The sequence below is a fragment of the Colius striatus genome, chromosome 8 (assembly GCF_028858725.1).
Source record: "Colius striatus isolate bColStr4 chromosome 8, bColStr4.1.hap1, whole genome shotgun sequence".
Taxonomy (NCBI): Eukaryota; Metazoa; Chordata; class Aves; order Coliiformes; family Coliidae; genus Colius; species Colius striatus.
Window position 1 is genome coordinate 15,078,042 of NC_084766.1, and position 14,852 is coordinate 15,092,893.

At 51.1% G+C, this 14,852-nt stretch overlaps 2 protein-coding genes across 2 annotated transcripts; both read left to right on the top strand.

Moving 5' to 3' along the window:
• Positions 1–249: 249 nt before the first annotated feature.
• On the top strand, positions 250–9,701 carry PPA1 (inorganic pyrophosphatase 1). The gene is made up of 11 exons (XM_062001150.1): positions 250–354; positions 540–604; positions 3,364–3,417; positions 3,854–3,973; positions 5,507–5,593; positions 5,836–5,962; positions 6,449–6,576; positions 7,992–8,077; positions 8,163–8,232; positions 9,047–9,086; positions 9,411–9,701. Exons 1-11 carry the CDS (start codon positions 291–293, stop codon positions 9,440–9,442), a joined length of 873 nt encoding a protein of 290 aa, XP_061857134.1. The 5' UTR covers positions 250–290; the 3' UTR covers positions 9,443–9,701.
• Positions 9,702–9,952: 251 nt separating this feature from the next.
• On the top strand, positions 9,953–14,682 carry SAR1A (secretion associated Ras related GTPase 1A). Its single transcript, XM_062001746.1, has 7 exons — positions 9,953–10,028; positions 10,359–10,433; positions 11,613–11,732; positions 12,221–12,286; positions 12,763–12,866; positions 13,279–13,410; positions 14,074–14,682. The coding sequence occupies exons 2-7, from the start codon at positions 10,376–10,378 to the stop codon at positions 14,188–14,190; spliced, it is 597 nt and encodes a 198-aa protein (XP_061857730.1). The 5' UTR covers positions 9,953–10,028; positions 10,359–10,375; the 3' UTR covers positions 14,191–14,682.
• The last annotated feature ends 170 nt before the right edge of the window (positions 14,683–14,852 follow it).

Here is a 14,852-nt window from a genome sequence, read left to right on the forward strand (position 1 = left end):
GCGCTGTGACACGGGCCGCGAGCCGCTGAAATAAAGGTGCGCGCTGCTGACGCCGCGTCCCCCGCCTCGGCTCTGGCCGGCCACCGCGCGCGCCCGGCGCTCGCCACGCTCGGCCGCGCGCTCCACTGGCCGAGGCGCGCGCCCCGCGCCACGCGGCGGCAGCCCCGCGGCGGGAGGGGAGGCGGCGCGAGCCCCGGCGCCTGCGCGCTGCCAGGCGGGCGCGGAGCGGGGCGTGCGGCGCGGCGCCTGCGCGGGCCGGGCTGAGCCGAGCCGAGCCGAGCGACGCCGCGATGGCGGGCTACAGCGTGGAGGAGCGCGCCGCGCCGCACAGCTTGGAGTACCGGCTTTTCTTCAGTGAGTCCCTCACGCCTCCTTCCTCCGCTCCCTTCTCCCTCAGCTCTCGTGGTTGCGGGATCTGGGGTCGAGCTCCTTTGGGGGGGAGGGGGGAGACCACGCGGCTTGAGGTGTTCGTCGTCCCCCCTCCCGAGGCGTCCCCTCAGGCTGGGCTGACTCGCCTCCCACCCCTAATTGCCTTGCAGAGGATGCCGCTGGGCGCTACATCTCCCCCTTCCATGATATCCCCATCTACGCCGATGCCGGCAAGGTAAGAAGGGTGAGAGCAAGGAGCCGGGGGGCTAGGCTGGCCGTGTTGGCTTGGGGCCGGGGACAAGAGTAACCGCTGGGCCCTTGGGTGTGAGGGTTCTGTCGGTACTCACGGTCCTGCGAGCCTGAAATGCCCAAGGGAGGCTCCCGGCTCCTTACCGAGAGCGCTCGAGTGGAAGCATCGCCATACCAAGAGTCAGTGCTTTTCCCGCAGTCTCAGCCTTGGGTAGAGTGATGTAGGAGAAGAAAATGGATGATCTCATTCCCATGTTCATGTCTGAGACGCGAGTGATTGTTTTGGACGTGTTCCTGGTGTCATGTGAAGGCGTTTTGCGTTAAAAGAAGCAGCTTTCTGTTTAGCTTAATCCTTACATCCGCTCCTGCAGAGGTACCTGCTCCTGCCGTGTAATGTTTCAGGCTCAAGTTGTGACTGCAGTGGCTGCTCTGTGCCTGCAGTATAATCAGCTACTGAGCAGAAGGTGAGGACATTCAATTCTTACTGTAACAGCTCCTGGGGACCTCTTGCCTTGCCAAAAGTGCAGGTGAGAAATCCACCACGTGCAGTACTGCGGGGCTTTTACATCCTTCCGGCAGACAGCAGTCAATCAAATTAGGCTACTCCGAGCCACTGTTTAAAATGCCCCAGCTCTAGGAAGCCCAGAACAGCTGTGCTTTGGCGTTCGGCAAATGCTTTTTCAGGTGTAACTGAGGCTGACTCTGTTCTTACCTTTGTAGCTCATTTAACACATACTGAAAAGCCGAGGAACAGATTAGATGAACTGTTCTGATGTTCATGACAGAGAGGTGTCATTTGTGAGTAGATTGGTTATGGGGAAGATAGAGTGTAGAATTCAGAAACATATCTCTAAAATGTAGCTTTGGGGTGCTGGTGGTTTCAAAATAGACTCTGGCAAGTCTGGTATGGCTTTTGCCTGCTCAGGAGGGAAAGGACAGATTGTAATCATTGAGGATGGCGTTGAAGCAGTTTCTGTGGCCGACTGTAAAAACGTTTTTCAAAAGCAGGTAACTGATAAGGGAAATGCAGGTAAGGTTATGCTTTGCAGGTAAGGTTATGCTTTGCAGGTGCTTGCAGAACAGGGGAGGAAAGAGCAGAGGAATGTATATGGGATGAGGAGGGTTTCCATGGGCTGGTAATGATTAACAAGGGAAGCTGGACTACCAATGGGCCTTCAGGCACTTAGTGCTGCTTGCCAGAGTCCCTGTGCAGCTTATGCTGCTAGCCAGTGTCTCCATGCCAAGTGGTTAAGAGAAGCAAGTATCACTGAAGGTCGCAAGTTACACAATAGTGCTGATCACATTAGACCTCTTTCTATTGCTGGAGTGCTTCTCTGCAGAGGTTTTATTCATTAGGTTTTTTTACCAGGTATGGTAGGAAGCCTAGCTTGGAGCAAAAAGCTTACTCAGTCTGGGTTCCTTGATCTTTATCCTTAGACTTCTAAGACACTGAGAGGATTGCAGGATGTTTTTTTCAGTCTAGGTCTGGGTTGTGCTGACCTTATCTGTACCTATGTGTCTCGGCATTGCGATGGAGTGACCTTGTGCTACTCACTGAGTATCTTGGACTAGGGCAGATGTGTCAGCTGGACTGTGGGGAAGACTGTGAGCCTAACAAAGATTCATCCCCAAGTCATCTTTCCTTGCCTGCAAAGCTGTAAGCACCTTGCTTAGCCAGTTCCAATTACCTCATTCCTGTGCTCGAGTTACTTGTTAATCAAAGTAGTATATACCCTTTTACAAATTATAAATGAGCAGTGACTCCCTGCAATTGAAGGGATGTAATACACTTTGGATAGGGAAGGGTGTGGGCAAAGCCAATGATATAACAGCACCCTTTGGAAGGATAGCAATCCAATTATGGCAGAATACAGGTGCGAGGGGTTTTGCAATGCTAAGACTGCTTAACATGGGGATTAGAAACCTGGTCATGTTAGGGAGCAAGGTTTGACTTCTTTTTGTTAAAAGCCATAATCTCTTCAAACAGCAAATGTTAATGTTCAAGAGTGGAAAAACTCTCGAGAGTCCTCTCAGCCCAGCTGGGGTCAACAGGAGATGCCTTCAAGTGTCACCTGTAAACTGGATACTGAAAGATGTGGCTTTACCTTTCTCCCTCACGTCTTTATCCCTGCACCATGCCACAAACAAGGGCTGCTTTTACAGGAGTGTCAGCCTGGAGAGGGGGAGCTGGGGCATCTTTCCCTACTTCAAGACATACCAGAATTATTTGGGAGTGATGTTCTCGGTTGTTCAGGATAGTACATCAGGACTCACATTATTGAATAGATGACTTACTCCTGTAAGCTGTGTCTCTTCTAAATTGCCAGGCAAACTCTTGCAGTAGCATCAAGTACTTTGTATTTCAGAAGTACACCTAAAACCTTATTTTGGTATGTCCAGGATTGTTGGTATGCAACTGCATTCTTTCAATTTAAAGCTACTGTTGTGTAACCTCAGAGTGTGATGCAGATGTTGGTAGGTGACAGCTGAGAGAGAACATGTGGGTAACCTCTCTCTGGTTTTGCTGGTGTCTTTTGTGGGACTCCACTTTGAGTGATGCCATGGGACCGACTGGACTGCAGGACTCCTGTCGACTGGATCAAAACTGGTGCTAGAAAAAAAGAGAGGGGGGAAAAAAGTTCTTGTTTTCATGTGAACTGGCTGCTTTTCATGCTTACTTATATGTGCTCCCTAAAGTGTGGTCCTGAGATTCTGTCGCTTTCACTGATATTTTGCTTTCTTCAGAACGTGTTCAACATGGTTGTGGAAGTGCCTCGATGGACAAATGCTAAAATGGAGGTAACTGTATTCCAGTTCCCAGCTTAATTTCTTGAGCTGACTAGTCTATTAATCTTTGGCCTTGCTGATTCTGTCCTTCTCAATTCCACCTCCCACATCAGGATTGTTTCTAACTTCTCCCATAAATACGTGCTTCATGCTGGGGGTTTAGTACAGAGACTGAGACTCGCAGAAGTAGGAATAAATTCGTATTCTTCTGATTAAAGCAGCATCTTGTAGCTCTCAGCCCCATATGATTCTGATGTTTGTAGGTCTGCTGAAAATTAGGATGATGGGAATGCAACAGGAAATGGAGTTGTCCAATATCAGCTGTCAGCTTTGTGGTCAGATCCTGATCTCTTGCCTTGTCAGTTAGCCAGCTTCATGATATAAAAAACCCACACAAACCTGTGTTTTCTTACAAAGTAGAGAGATTTTTCTGTAACTTTTCTTTCAGATTGCAACAAAGGATCCCTTAAACCCAATCAAGCAAGATGTGAAGAAAGGGAAGCTGCGTTACGTAGCTAATGTGTTTCCCCATAAGGGTTACATCTGGAATTACGGTGCTATCCCGCAGGTACTGTAACTCCTCTCGGTCGCTCATCCTGTCTGCTGGGGGGAAGGGAAGATGCCTCTGTGTCTCTGACTACCACCAAACTAAGGATCGAGGTCAACTGACAGTCTGATGTGGAACACAACATTTGCAGTTGTATGTGTAATCTTGCTACAAAGAAAACCTGAAGAGACCAGAAGAACTGAATCTTTGCTGGTTTTGCTCCTCTTATTGTTCAGGGTCTAAAACACCCAGCTAGACTAATGTATGGACCTATTAGATGGTAGCAGATGCTCTCATCTCACTATTGGGTGTGAGAAAGGCCCTCAGCAGTCCAGAGGCTGTGTCAGACAGACGTCCACAGCTGCACAGGCATGCTTTCTCTGAAACAGCCAGTGAGGGTGGAACCACCAGATGGGGAGACCTGAAGGCATGCTCTTAACTGGCTACTAGACAAAGGAGAACTTTGAGCAAGGCTTTTTGCCTCTCATGTTCACTCAGGTTTGAGTTTCCTTTGGAGAAATAAATTGTTGGTGACAGCTCGTAGGGAACCACACTGAGGTTTGTAACTCTAGTCCTGACAGCAGTGCATGTGGAGTGTTTTCTCTGAGTGGCTTAAGATGACATTTCCAAGTTGAATTGTTTTCTGCTGGGATGGGTTCTAGAGCTGGATTCTTTGTACTGTCATGGATTAGCAGATCAAAGATGTTCATGTGTCAAGTGCAAGGGGCTGAACTCAATGCTTCCTTGTAGAGAAGTGTGACAGCGATTGCCAAGAGTCCTGCAGCATCACCCAGCTTTCAGGACATCCCGAATGTTCTGGATGCCTCACCAAGTCTCGACTCTATTAGTTGTGTCCTGGCACACAGATATTTGGGAAGAACATTCCTTCTGTTTCTGTCTCAAAAACATTAGAGGTAGTTAATGCTCATGATACAAATGGCTGTGGTGCCCAGTGACTCCCAACCAGAGCCCTGTCATAAGCAGATATTATTTTTGGAGATGTAGCTCAAATGCCTGCTGGTGTCCTGCCTTTGGCCTTCTACTCACCACCTTAGGCAAGATGCATTGGACAGCCCAGGGTATGGAACCTGCATTCTTGTTGCAGCTCTAGTGTAACAGCATGTCTTTAATTGTTTAATCAAAAGGAAGCAATACACCCTGTCTGTCTTCCATCTCTGTTGGACCGCTATCTGGAATTCAGGAAACTTCTGTTAAGAAATAAATAAGGAGAGGAACAGGCAGGCAGCCAAATCAGTGAGTGTTCTTTATAGATGTGAACTTCACCTTTATGCAGTTGTGGGATGGAGGAGGAAGTCTAGAAAGTTGTTGAGAAAGTGTTTGTCAGAGGGAGGGAGCAGCTTACCCATGGCAAGATAAGACCTTTGAGCATGGGTTCAAACTGCAGCTGCAGATATACCTGAAGTAGTAGCCCAACTAGTGTGAAGTGGGCCATCACCTGTATCTTCCAGGCAACTGCCTGTCTGAAATAAACCTGCTGCTTCACTTCTGCTTGAAATCTGAGAGTTCTTATTCTCTCGTGGGGTTTTTTTGCAGACTTGGGAAGACCCAGGTCACAAAGATGAAAATACTGGCTGCTGTGGAGATAATGATCCAATTGATGTGTGCGAAATTGGAAGCAAGGTAATGACTCCAAAGGGTAACTGTCTTTTGAAACGTGTAATTAGCATCTGCAAAGTCAGTTATCCAAAGAGATGATTCACTTCCTACCTCTTCTACCTTAAGAATGTGATGTTTTCCTCCACAGCCTCTGGAGACAGTTGATGAGCTCTTGCAGCTCAAGGCTGATAGAGTGGTGTGGTTGTACCCAGCCACATGCCAAACTCTCGCAGCTCAGAGTCTCCTGCGGCGCTTTGTCCTTGCAGGTCTGCTCGCGAGGGGAAGTCATCCGGGTGAAGGTGCTGGGCACGCTGGCTCTGATAGATGAGGGAGAGACAGACTGGAAGATAATTGCTATCAATGTGGAAGACCCTGACGCAGACAACTATAATGGTGAGTGGTGGGAGGGAGGAGCAGGCCCCTTGAGAGCCTGCAGGAAACTTTAACATCAGGACACAAGCTTGCTCCCTCTGTGCCACCAGTATTAATAAGATGTGGTACTGGAAGGAGAGCAGAACAGGATGTTCGTGATGCTCTAGCAAACCATTTTACTGCTGTTTATCCCAAACTGTCAGTCCTGCACAGCCTGGTGTCTCAAAGAAAAGCGTTGTAGTATAGCCTGTCCTTTGAGTGAAAGGAAAGGGGTCGTGCAGTACATCTCTAATGAAAGCTGTTTAAGTGTATCCCTGTTCCTGAGGCAATCGGGATATCCTGTGAAGGTGAAACACTAACTTTCTTGTGCAAGGTACCCACTTTTTGTCTTTACTATAACCTGACTGGAACGTTGCTCAGGCCACTTGAGGAGGGGCTGAAAGGGAGATGATAGCGAGGTAACATCTGTTACAAAATCCAGCTAACAAACCTTTTCCTCCTGGCTAGATATCAATGATGTCAGAAGGATGAAACCTGGATACTTAGAAGCCACAGTGGACTGGTTCAGAAGATACAAAGTACCTGATGGAAAGCCAGAGAACCAGTTTGCTTTCAATGGTGAATTTAAAGACAAGGTAGCATTGCCTTTCTTCCTTACTGTGAGCCTGCAGTGGTGATACCAGACCTCAGAGATTTCTCACTTACAGACCCCATTTCCTTCTCCTCATTTGCTGTTTCATACAAGCATGACTCGGACTTTGAGTTGAAGGTGTTAAGGAGTTTATTCCCGATTTTGGTGACAATGGCACACTGTTCAAAACCCAAAGCTGCTTCCCAGCTTGTGGGAAGACTGGGAGAAAAAACATAGAGTTGTCACCCTGCTGCTGTTGGAGATTGTCAGTTTTTCTTCTATATGACATTCACTTTAGGGCTGGGAGTCTCTGTCAGAACCAGGAAAGAAATCACCTGGTTTATTTGCTCCTGCTCTGGAGCAAAGGCTGCTCAACATCCTCCTTTGCCTCCCTTGCTCACTGAGACTTTGTTCTGCTGCAGCCTGGTGCATGTTGAAGTTAACTCAGGGGTTAAAATGCCTCTTCCTTCAGGCATAAAGTGCTGTCTCATATCCTCAGAGTAAAGCTCTGCCCTGGCAGTCGTATTCCTCTGCCTCTTCTCTGGGTTGGTTTATGGTTTAGTGCAGTGACTGATGTCCCAGAGCCTCCAGGGTTGGTGCAGGGAAGGGGAAGGCCTGCAGAGCGTGCTGCGGGAAGGAAAAGCGAGAGGTGCTAAAATGGAATGGGCTTGTCCCCTTTGGCTGTAGCACAGCACTAGGCTGGGCCATTGTGCTGCCCCTCGGGATGGGTGGAACCGAGACCAAGGCCAAGGCGGAACAGGGCAACAAGAAACCTCACCGTGTTTTATTTGGCTCTGCGTGATGTCAAGCCAGGGTATTTATTGCTGGTGTTGCTGTCCATGCTAACAAATAATTGTGCATGCTTTAGCTGACAGGTTAATGCTTGAGCACATATTGCTTTTTGCTTTAAGGAAGAAGGCAGTGATATGCTTGGAAGCAGATTCAGTTTTTAAAAGCTGCAAAGCTCAATGGGGTGCGTGTCTCTTCCTGCTGAAGCACTGGAATGGTTTGCTTGGGGTGGAAGGAAGCTCAGATAGGTTGAGATCAGCTGACTGCTGGGAGGAGCAGCCAGGTGGAGGTATTTTTATAATACAGCACTGGCCCAAGATTAGGCAGTCTGCATTCAGTTTCTTTTGGCCTCAAGCTCATGAGGTGACCTTGTTGTATCCTCCCATCTGGAAAGTAAAACAACTGGTATTGTAAAATCCCAGTTGTTTTGGTTGTTTGTGTGCTGGAAGGATTGCTGATGTTCCTGAAGGGCACAGTAATGGAAGAGGTCTCTTGAGTCTCTCCCAGAGTCAGAAACTATCTCAAATCAGCCTGGAAAGACCAGCCTCCCTTTCCATACAACTGGTAGACTGAAGAAGATGACCTAGTCCTTACACATAACCTCATGGTTATCCTTGTCTTCAACTCTAGGATTTTGCTGTGAAGGTCATCAAAAGCACTCATGAGCACTGGAAAGCTTTAATAGCAAAGAAAGCTGATGGAGGGGAGATCAACTGGTAGGTTAATGCCCATGGTACCTTATGTGTTCCTTTTCCCTGAAGAAATAACCCACATCACTCACAAGCAACCTATCTCTTGTAGCACAAACCTCACTGTGTCTGACAGCCCCTTCTGCTGTAGTCAAGAGTGTGCAAAAGCTACTGTGGATGCAGTAAGTACAAATCTCTGTTGTAAACCCAAGGTCAGCATCAGGCAAAACGTCTGGTTTGTGTAGTACAGCAAACTGCTCTCTAAATAGTGCTGTGGGTGGCTGAAAGCAGCACCTGCTTCTGGTTAGGTAGGATGGACGTAGAGCAAGCCAGACCTTCCTCCAGAGGCTTCCCCCAGCTCTTAGTTATCTGGGAGATGGAATGCAAAGCAGAGTTTGTGTGAAAGGCTAAACTTCTGAACAACCGTACTTTGACTGTCAGCTGTTGAGAGTGGTTAAATATTTGGCTTTCCAAGAGCTTCACAGCACAAGTCATCACCCTCTGAGTTGAGAGAGTCTTAATTCCTGGGAGCCTGGCAGCCAGGGGCCACCCATGCTTTTCCATGACAAGCTTGAAGCTCCCAGTTTATTACTCCTGTCTGGTTTTGGGGCTTCAGCTACCTATCCCTAGGCTTGTGAAGGCCTGCTGCTGGCAACCAGAATGGAATGGGAAATCAAAGTGGAAATGTTGCCTCAATGTGTGGAAATGGTCACGGGAAAGGGATCTCTAGCCTCCCAGCATTGTCTTGGCATTAAAAGGACTTCTGTCCTCTGATGGTATCAGCATGACTTTGTTTCTGAAAGTGTAAGCGTTGTGGGAAATGTGAGCTTATGTGTGCCCTCACAGCACTGGCTGCCACAACCTGATTTGCTCTTGTTTAGATCCTAAACTCTGCTCAGTTGAGACCTGTGAGCCCAAAGTGATGTCTGGTGAGCTTTGGGCACAAGGCTGGCCTCTGTGAGCAGTGGCTACCTGCTAATGTGCTTCTCGTTTCAGGCACCGCCGTGTAAAGCTGCCAACCCGGTCCCGCCCGAAGGTAAGGCTCAAACCCCACGGTTGTGTTCCAGTGCAGAGGTGAGGGCTTCCTCAAAGGAAGGAGCAAGAGGGGGATTTATTAGCAGGCCTAGCCAAGGGCTGGGTATAGCTCCAGGAGAAACAGAGCACCTTGTTGGACTCAGCTTGAGTCAGCAATGCAGTTTAATTCCTGAACAGCTTCTGTTGTTGCCTTGCTTTCTTGGCTGGGGTGGTAGGGACACAGTGGTGGCAGGCAGAGGAGTGAGGCTGCCCTTTCCAACTTCTTTGTGGGTAATAAACCTGCAAAAAACCTGATATCTGGTTTTCTTTTTCCTGCCCCATGCAGTTGACAAGTGGTTCTACTACCAGAAGAACTAAAGCCTGAGGCTGGGGGGAGCCGAGCCCGCCATGTTCTGCCCGTCCCCAAGTCGCTGCCTGTGGGAATAGAGCAGCAACTAGCTTCAGTGTCAACAAAAGAAGACCTTGCTGATTAGAGTTGTGTATCTAGCAGTGATGTGTCTGCTGCATTCGGGCCTCGTGGAGGCCAGAAGCTGTAATGTATGCCCCCCGGGGCCCTGTGCTGTGCTGTGCCCCATCCCAGAGCGGGACGTGTGGGAATAAAAACTCCTCATGCTGAGGGCGGCTGACCTCCCTTCCTTTCCGTTCCTCGGACGGAGCCAGGGCTCCAACAGCTGCCCAAAGAAGCTGGGGGGCGCGGGCAGTTGTGTCTCCCTCCAGGGCTGGGGCCAGCTCTGGGCTGGGCCCGGTCTCGAACCCGCGGGTCCCGAGGTACACGGGCCGGCCGCTAGGGGGCGCGCCGCCGTGGCGTCAGACGCGGGGAGCCAGCGCGGCGGAGGCGCCGGGCCGGAAGGGGCGGGGCGCGCGGCGGTGACGTGTTTCCGGCGGGGAGCTGGCGGGTGCCGCGGAGGGCAGCGGGTGTGGCGGCGGCCCGGGGCAGCCGCAGGTGAGCGGGGCCGGGGCCGGGGCCGCGCCGGTGGGGCCGGGGCGGGCGTTGGCGGGTGACACGCGGGCGGGGCGGGGGCGAGGCAGGGGATGGGCTGCGCCGCCTGCCCTTGAGGCGGCCGCCCGCCGCCGCCGCGGGGTTTGGGGCCGATCGGCGGGCGGCCGCTCGCGGAGCTCGCCCAGGCGGGGTCGGTGTCCTCCCGGGGAAAGGCCTCTCTCTGCTCGGTGTGCCGGCGCGGACGGAGGGAGCGCAGCGGGACCCGCGGGAGGGGAGGCCCGCGCCCGGCCGGCGCTGACGGCTCTGACTCTGGCTTTGGTTCTGTCCCCGCAGGCGATCCGTCTTCAGCCATGTCTTTCATTTTCGAATGGCTCTACAACGGGTTCAGCAGCGTCCTGCAGTTTCTGGGTAATGCGGCCGCGCGGTGGGTGGCAGCCGGCTCCGCGCGGGCCCCGCGGCTGCCCCCCCACCACTCTCCCTCCTGACACTTGCCTAAAAGTTAGCCACGAGAGCACTTCTCTGCTGGGGTGTGCAACAGCTCTGGCCGGCAGCAAGTCTGGCAAGAAAGCTACTAATCAATGCAGGTGTCTTCACACAGGGGGAGGGAAACTTTGAGAATAATACGGATGTGTTTGGCTCCCACTCAATCTTTCTTTTGCGTTTTAGAAGCACCAGAGCAGCTGGGCTGTTGCCAGGGGCCTCTTCAGCCCCAGGCAGACTTGCTGCCCGGCCAAGGCAGGGAACCCTGGCCTCATCCCACCAATGTCCGAGCTCCCCCCTTCTGCTAGAGCTTGCCCTTATTCCTCACTGCTGCAGCTGCCCATGTACCTGGCATCTCCCCAGGTTAATGCTCCCTACCCCAGGCTACCCAACGTGATGTGCCTGAGGGAGCTACTGATGCCTGGCTAATGCCCCCAGTGATGTGGATTGAAGGATTTTTTGGGAGGTGCTGGCCCAGAGCATCACCTGAGCCATGCTGACTGCCCAGCTGGGCCGGCTGCTTCGCCATGGCGCCGCTGGCCCCTTCCTGAGGTGCAGGCAATGGCGAAGCTCTTTTTGCCAGACTCGGGTTCCAGCAGAGGCCCTTGCTGGAGGAGGGGATGCTCTCTCAGAGTACTTTGGGAGGTGTTAGGGAGGTGGGTGAGGAAAAATCCTGTTGGAAACCTAAGGGAACTTTCCTGCAACAGGTGCTTACCTGGAAGTGGGAAAAAACAGTTTATTTAAAGGAAATGCTGTGTTGTGTCAGGCTTTGCACTTTTTTCTCGACAGACTGCATCTTTTGTGAGTTTGTTCCATTTTCACACTTAAATACCCCTTTGGGGTGACAGGTTGCACCTGAGTATCACTTGACCACATGCTCCTCTGTTAGGGTATCTCCAAGAAAAGAACATGTTGCTCCTAGAAATAAGAGCTTAGGAAACGCCTTTGGTTGCAGACCTTATGTCGTGTGGTGCAGGCAAAAGCCAGGTGGAGCTGCACTTGTTTTCCCCATGCCCATGTGGCACTGGGAGCAGGGCTCAGGTAGGAGCAGCAGGCAACAGATTAAACCCACTGGAGTTTTCCTTCCTTCTTTGTTTTACCTTCCAGGTTTGTACAAAAAATCAGGAAAACTGGTGTTCCTGGGCTTGGATAATGCAGGCAAAACCACTCTGCTGCACATGCTGAAAGATGACAGGCTGGGGCAACATGTGCCCACGCTACACCCCAGTAAGTCTGCCAGCAGCCTGGCCCCACCTGCCTCTTGGCGTGGTTTTCCCTTTGGGATTTGGGGGACACGATCTCAAAAGATGCCACAGCCATAGCTCTGTGTTGGGATGATGGACCTGAAAGGTTTAAAACCGCTCCTGAGGGTGCAGCCACATGTTGGTTGCCCGAGCTGAGGTGGATTTGTGGTTTCCTATCAAATGCAGAAGGGAGGAGCTGGTGTGGTTCAGTTAACAGGACTGGGGAGGGAGTGGGATGCTGGTGAAAAGGCTAATAAAACTATAACACAGGAGGATGAGCTCATGCTTCAGTGGGGGAGTGGGAGAAAGGATTTTCTGTGGATTCTGTGAAACAACTGCACTGGAGTGGCTGAATTCTGCAGGGTGTCTGACGTCAGGAGTGTGTGCGATGGGAACATGAGGCCCTGAGAAGGTCTGGCCGTGGCAGCTGCTTCATCTTCCTGACACACAGCCTGTTTTGTTAATTTCCAGCCTCAGAAGAGCTGACGATTGCTGGAATGACCTTTACGACTTTCGATCTGGGTGGACATGAACAAGGTAAAAGCGAAGCTGCCGAGCAGGAGGCACCGAGGGAGGTCACAACCTTCCGCCTTCTCCTTCCACCTTAAGAAAAACCTACCCAAAAAGCGATATTGAAAAAAGGGAGAGCAATTAGCAGTACCTAATTATTTCTTTGCCTGAAGTGATTTATTGGGCTGTATGTGGGCGTAACCCCCTGGCTGTAGGATACCTACTTCTGGTTCAGTGCTTCATTCTGGCACTTTGGGGAAAAAATGTTGCCTGAAATACTTCTAGCCATGGAAGGCTTGAGTGTCATGGGCTGCTTCTTTGGGATAATTGCTGAGTTTTTAATTTGAGACTTCAGAAGCTCTAAGAAAAGGTTTTCTGCCTTTTTGTGTGTTTGTTTTTAACACACAAGAATCCTGGCAGACAGACACCCTGTCAGTACAGGCAGTCATTCCATGGGGGGGAATCTTTTCATGGAGAGGGTGTCTGTCACTTCTGCATTACAGCTCGCCGGGTCTGGAAGAATTACCTGCCAGCCATCAACGGGATCGTCTTCCTGGTGGACTGTGCAGACCACTCGCGGCTCATGGAATCCAAAGTGGAGCTTAATGTAAATATCTTGGGTTTTTCTCCCTTCCCCCAGAGCTCTGAATAGCTAACTTGGAACTCATACAACTCGGTTTGGGGCCGGAATTCGTGTGCAGTATGCTTGGGGAGTCTGGTGCTTTGGACCCATGCTTCAAGGCAGCGGTGCCATGCCCAAAGAGGAGTCCAGGGGGACTCCTCTTCCACAGGAGTACTGTTGCACCAAACCGCAGCCTGTGTTGGTCACAGAGCCGAAACAACTAGATTTTCTTCTTTTTGTTTTTTCCTGGGGGACCTGATTGAGGTGAACCTCCTTTATCAGGGAGCTGGATGGGATGATCTCCTGAGGTCCCTTCCAACCCCTGCCACTCTATGATTCTTCAGATGACAAATGCTTTTTCTTCTTCCCTTTGACTCTTCTCCCATCTCACACACAGGCACTAATGACAGATGAAACAATATCCAACGTGCCAATCCTTATCTTGGGTAACAAAATCGACAGACCAGAGGCCATCAGCGAGGAGAAACTTCGGGAGATCTTTGGGCTCTATGGGCAGACCACGGGAAAGGTAGGGAGGCACCTGACCCTTGCCTCGGCCCCACAGTGAGGCTCTGTCTAGAACCTGAGTGAGCCATCACGGGGAACTTGTTCACAATATTGGCCCAGGGGAATCTTTCATAATAACAATAGTCATCATCATTCAAGTTGTGAAACTGCCAGAATTGCAAAACATGGTACCTCTACAGGAATTTGGGGATTAGGGCTACCAAGATGAGCAGGGGACTGCAACATCTTTCGTAGGAGGAAAGGCGACAGGGCATGGGGCTTTTTAGCCTAGAAGAGAGAAGGCTGAGGGGGGATCTCTTACAAGTACCTAAAGGGGGGATATCAGGAAGATGGGGCGCTGCTTTTTTCTGCAGTGCCCATTGACAGGACCAGGGGGTAATGGACATAAGCTGGAACACTAAAACTTAAACACAAGGGAAAACTTCAGTGTGAGGGAGCTCTGACACAGGCTGCCCAGGGACAGTGTGGAGTCTCCTTCTTTGGAGGTCTTCAAAACCCACCTGGACACATTCCTGTGTGACCTTATTGAGGGAAACCTGCTTTAGCAGAGTGTTGGGCTCGATGGTCTCTAGAGGTCCTTTCCAGCCCCCATCATTCTTGAGACACCCTGGGTGGTGGTGGTGGGGTCACCGCTTCTTCTGAGTTCCCTGTGGATTCTCCGTAGGGCAACGTGCCGCTGAAGGACCTGAACGCGCGTCCCATGGAGGTGTTCATGTGCAGCGTGCTGAAGAGACAAGGCTACGGCGAAGGCTTCCGCTGGTTATCGCAGTACATTGACTGACGGCAGGATGGACAGAAGGGTTTTTACTCCTCTGGACTGATCCTCTTCGCAGCTTCCTACGGACTTTTCTATCAGGACGCAGAAAGCTTTCTGACCTGGCCTTGACCAAGAGAGACTCCTGGGTTTTTTTGGCTGCCCAATAGATCAATCACACAGTGGTGACACAACTCTTTTGCTGGTGCCACCCGCAGGGAAGAAGGAGAGAGCAGGTGTCACCGCCGCGCTGGGCTGCCTCACGCAGACTGAAAGGAAAACACACAGCAGAAAAAAAAGCAATTATATTTTTTAAAGAAAGCGTTAATGTCAACAGCCTCCCTTCTAAAGTTTTTCGTTTAACATTCACTTTAGCACAGAGCCCGGTGAGTGTTGGGTGGTTTGGGGTTTTTTTTCTTTTTTTTTTAAATATATTTAACGATATTTAGGTATTTCAGCCATTACTGAAAGTATCAGCGGGAGTAGAGCCCCCTCAATAAACGTAGCATTTGGGCTTAACGGCGTTATCCCTGGCTGTGCTGCGTCCCGGAGCCCGGCAACCCGCTGCCGCCCGCTCCCCGCGGGGTCACGGCGGCGGCGCGGGAGCGGGGGAGGGGAGGGGCGGCCCCGCCACGTGGCGCTCAGCGCCGCCAATGCGCGGCCCAGGGGCGGGAGCGGGCGGGAGGGCG